The sequence below is a fragment of the Nicotiana tabacum genome, chromosome 4 (assembly GCF_000715075.1).
Source record: "Nicotiana tabacum cultivar K326 chromosome 4, ASM71507v2, whole genome shotgun sequence".
Taxonomy (NCBI): Eukaryota; Viridiplantae; Streptophyta; class Magnoliopsida; order Solanales; family Solanaceae; genus Nicotiana; species Nicotiana tabacum.
Window position 1 is genome coordinate 71939183 of NC_134083.1, and position 5128 is coordinate 71944310.

General features: G+C 38.7%; 1 protein-coding gene across 1 annotated transcript; it reads right to left on the reverse strand.

Moving 5' to 3' along the window:
• Positions 1–4204: 4204 nt before the first annotated feature.
• On the reverse strand, positions 4205–4894 carry LOC107789831 (uncharacterized). The gene has a single exon (XM_016611698.2). The coding sequence runs from the start codon at positions 4892–4894 to the stop codon at positions 4205–4207; it is 690 nt and encodes a 229-aa protein (XP_016467184.2).
• Positions 4895–5128: the final 234 nt, after the last annotated feature.

The following is a 5128-nucleotide window of genomic DNA, read 5'->3' on the forward strand; positions in this document are numbered from 1 at the left end:
AAAGAACGAAGATGAAATGAGTTCTTCGATTTTACTGGCCATGTATGGTGTTAAATATTAGATTAATAAATAAGGAAATATCAGCGAGATTCACAGATAGGGAAGCAGGAGAGACAACTTATTGAGAAATCTCATGACCTTGCACGAATTTGTGCAAGGTCTATTGATTGATGTTCATGGGAGGTTGAGAGAAAAGAGAAGAAAATAGGAAAGAGATGCGGCTCGGTCTTAGACGGAATGATTAGGGTTTGGGATGAATTGAGTTGTCTCTGGGGTTAAGAATGAGAGACGAAACGGGAGATGAAATGATCAAACGGCTCCGATTATTTTGAGTGTTAGGCTTTTAAAATGATTTATGGAGAAAATTTGATGGTTGTTGGATTCTTGTCATCCAATGGCGGAGATAAACAAAATGGTCTTTCAAAAATATAAATGGAAAAACGGGATTAATCCTGGTCCATTGATAATTTGAATCAACGTCCAGGATGTGTTATGCTTCTTTTGTGAGGAGATGGAAAAGGCGATGTGGCGTGTTGTGATTGGCTCAAACGTAATGGCGTGGATTGCCAAAGTGAAAATGGAGGGATTATTTGGATTGGGCATTTCCGGATTGGGTTTGGGTATTGGGCTAGTTTGTTTTAAAGACTAGCCAATTAGTCTTTGATAGAGAATTACAATTATAGCCTTTAGCCTCTTTTGATCCTTTTTATAATTAAATTAAATAAGGTTAATAATTTTCAATAAAATACAGTAAAATTATAATTATTATATACATTAATAACTATTTTAATTTATTATTTATAAATACTTCAGTTTTTTGAATTATAGAATTAATTTCAAATTATTAACATAGTAGTCTAATTAACTAGAAATTAAGGAGTAATTTGTCAAATTAATTATAAAGCCTATAATATTTATATAAAGGCTATTTTAATAATCTTAAAGTAGTAAGTATATTTGTAATTATATTATACTAATAGTAAGTGATTAATTTCAAAACTAATACTTAATTAATTTGTAGAAATAGGCATTTATTAATAGAAAATACTTTCAAAATATTTATTGTACATTATTATGTATAAGTAAATTAATTTTAAAAAGGAGGGTGAAAATTGGCCGTCAACAGCTGCCCCTCGTTGATCAGAGATGATGACAGAGTTTTCGGGCAAAGAAATTAAAACAAAACCAATTTTGTCCCGACTTTGGGCATGCATTGCAAGAGTGGCATGAATATTATGAGCTGCAGGATTAGGAGTTAAGGAAGATTTTGGGAGGATCGTGGGAAGCATTTTGGAGAGATTGGGGCCGAATTCTGGCTTTAAATTGCTTACAAACCTCGGGTTTAATGAGGATCAGGCCTCATGTAGTTCTGGAGTAAAGGTTTTTGAGGAAGCGATACATGCAAGAACTGCCCTAGTATTGTATTATGATGATACAGCGAAACAGAGGATTAAGCACTCATGATATCTTGAATTTTGCGGCTTGATTTGAAGGATTTGAAAATTTTGAGTTTCATTGGTCGTTTTGTGCTTGAACTTGGATCCTTGGCCCGCTAATGGGTTTGTTGTCCCTCATAGAATTGTAGTTTGGTCTGCTACTTAGAAAGAGTTCTACGTTGCGATGTTTTTTCTTGCAAAACAAATGAAATACATGCATACCCATATATTGCAATGCAGAATATATTATGATGCGATGTAGATGATACAAAAATGATGATACCTGGCTTTCGGCAAGTCGTTATTGGGGATCGGGATGATGGTATACTTGATCTTGACTCGATTTGTTAGCCAGGCTATGTACCATTCCGCAGCAGTCGGAGCATTTGAAAATTGTCTCCGCTTGTAGAGAGAGCTTTGCACTGAGAAATATCTCCGCTTGTTGGGAGAGCTTGATTTGTAGAATGCATCTCCGCTTGGGAGGGATTGATTAAGACCGCAATCATGCCTGAAGTTGCATAAGCAAAACATCAAAACATTCAAAATTATAGGAAAAGGAAATAAAAGCATGCCCAAGAGATACTCTTGACTGCGAAGCTAAGTTGCGGCCATCGATTGGCAGAACGTCAGTGACTAGGTTTGCAACTATCTATTCTGGAATCAATTGAAACGAAGCGGCAATGAGCATTGTTCTATTGGAGATATGAATAGTTTGCTATATATGAGGCTCCAATTGGCGAAGCCGACATTCGATTTGTACTGGGAACTCCGATCGATTGTGCTGACGATTTGCTATATACAAGGCTTCAATTGGTAAAGCAGATGGATCATTTGTACAAGGAGCTCCGATTAGTTGAACATGCGGTTTTCTATTTATAGGGCTTCCATTGATGAAGCCAACAGTCCATTTTATACAAGGTGCTCCGATTATTTGAGCAAGCAGTTTTCTATGTATAGGTTTTTCCTGTATCATCGGTCTGAATCTGAGGTACCTGCAATGGATTCAAAGATTAGCCTTAGTTGTACCAGAAAAATTCATGTAAAGGAGAAAGAGAGATAATATTAGGCAAGTGGCGGATCCGTCATTTTCCCCGGTGTGATCTTAATGCTTCCTGTTGACCCTACACTCAAAGAAAAAACAACATTGTTGGTTTCCCCCGGCCTTTGATATGGTTACGCTGTGAAGTTCAGTAGGTGGAATAGATTACTGTATTTTTTAGAAAACATTTATAAAATATTTTGTTTTTAAGGAAAATACCGTCGTTCCGAATTGTGACATGTTACAAAACGTTCTCCACACGCATGTGTATCTTCTTGAAAACTTTGTCCTACTGATGTCGATCTTCCGTGATGCTTTTGACATGGTTGCTTGCCGTTGCGAATGCATCCTAATTCAAACTAATGCATTACAAAGGTTTTCGTAAGGTTATGACCGAACACTTTCAGGTTGCCTACGTATCCAAAATGGAATCATGTCTGAACATAGTTCGTGGATTATGATAAAATATGATGAAGATGACCGAGCTTGACTCAGGCAGCCTACGTATCCAAATATAATCAGATCATGATATAGTTCGATTACAACAAATGCAAAATTATGAGATTAAGAATGAAACGGTCGATTCAGATTCATACTGCCTATGTATCCAATTGGAATCAGGCCAGGACGTAGTTCAATTACAAAATATGACTGAATCCGGTGAGGATTACCTACGTATTTCATTCTAGGGAAATTAAGTCGGCGTATTTCGTATGCAACATACAAAGTGATATTTGGTTTTTCTATTACAAGAAAAAAAGGGGGGGGGGGAGAGAAACCAAACCCTACGTGGGTTGCTTACGTATCCCTCCATGGGAAGTCAGGTCAAAAACTAAACTATATTTATCTTCAACCAAAGTATATTTTGATTGCGTCTGAGTTGATGAGGTTCGTGTTGATTCTTCCATCCATTTCTACCAAGATTAGCGCTCCACCCAATAGAACTTGGTGAACCACGTAAGGACCTTGCCAGTTTGGTGCAAACATTCCTTTGGCTTCCTCTTGGTGGGGAAAGATTTTCTTCAAAACCAACTGCCTCGGTGCGAACTGGCGAGGCTTCACTCTCTTATGAAATGCACTGGCCATCCTGTTCTGATATAGATGCACATGACATACTGCATCCATTCTCTTCTCATTGATGAGCATGAGTTGCTCCTGTCTTACCCATATCCACTCTGCGTCGTCCAAGTTTGCCTCTTGAATGACTCTTAAATATGGTATTTCAACCTTTGCGGGTATCACAACTTCAATGCCATATACCAACATATACGGTGTTGCCCTAGTGGATGTTCGCATGGTGGTTCGATAACCCAGTAAGGCGAAAGATAGTTTCTCATTACATTGCCTATGATTGTCCACTATCTTTCGTAGAATCCGCTTGATATTCTTGTTAGCTGCCTCGACTGCCCCATTCATTTATGGTCTGTAAGCTGTGGAATTGCGGTGGACGATTCTGAACTTCTCACAGATTTCTCTCATGGGGTCGCTGTTGAGGTTAGCGACATTGCCATTGATGATACACTCCGGTATTCCAAATATGCAGACGATGTTGTTCCGGACAAAATATTCCACTACCTTCTTTGTGATGGCCTTGTAAGTAGATGTTTCGAACTATTTAGTGAAATAATCGATATCTACCAAGAAAAATCGATGCCCCTTTAATGCGGAACGCTCTATAGATTTAATCACGTCCATACCCCAAGAGGTGAGCAAACCCATTACGTTCAAATTATTCGGCGGAACTCGGATCTTCTAAGAATATTGAATATTGAATATCACTTTCAATATTCATCCAAAAGTATCCAGCTCTCAAGATCTTCTTGGCTAATGTGAACCCATTCATGTGGGGCCTGCACGTTCCTGCATGTATTTCCTCCAATAACCTAGTTGCCTCGGCAATGTCTACATTTCTTAAAAAACCTAATTCTGGGGTCCTCCTGTACAGGACTTCCCCGTTGAGGAAAAAATGGTTTGCCAACCTCCTAAGGGCTAGCTTTTGACCATTAGTAGCATTCTCCGGGTATTCTCTGGTTGCGAGGAAATTCCTGATGTCATGATACCATGGTTTACCATCTGGTTCTTCATCTACATGGAAGCAATAGGCATGTTGATCCATGATCTCTACCTTGATAGGGTCGATGTAGTTCTTGCCTGGATGCTGAATCATAGATGGTAGAGTTGCAAGGGCATCAACGAAATTGTTTTGAATCTTGGGGACGTTCTTGAACTCAATCATTGCGAACTCCTTGCATAACTCCTTCACGCAGTGCAAGTATAGAAGTATATTGACATTCTTGGTGGACCATTTCCCTTGGACTTGTTGTATCAATAAATCAGAATCCCCTATGACCAAGAGTTCGTTGACGTTCATGTCGACTGCAATTTTGATCCCAAGGATGCACGCTTTGTATTCAGCCATATTATTGGTACATGGGAATCTTATCTTTGCCGATGTTGGATAATACTGTCCAGATTCTGACTCCTTTTAGGTTTGCGGCTCCACCGAAAAACATTCTCCATCCGGGGTACGATTTTGTAATATTCTCCACTAAAGAATACTTCTTCATCAGGAAAATACAAAGTAAGTGGCTCGTAATCCCCATCCACCGGAATTTATGCGAGATGGTAAGCTAAAGCTTGCCCTTTGATATCC

Coding starts and splice junctions, on each gene's coding strand:
- LOC107789831 (XM_016611698.2), bottom strand. CDS start 4,894: ATGGCTGAATACAAAGCGTGCATCCTTGGGATCAAAATTGCAGTCGAC.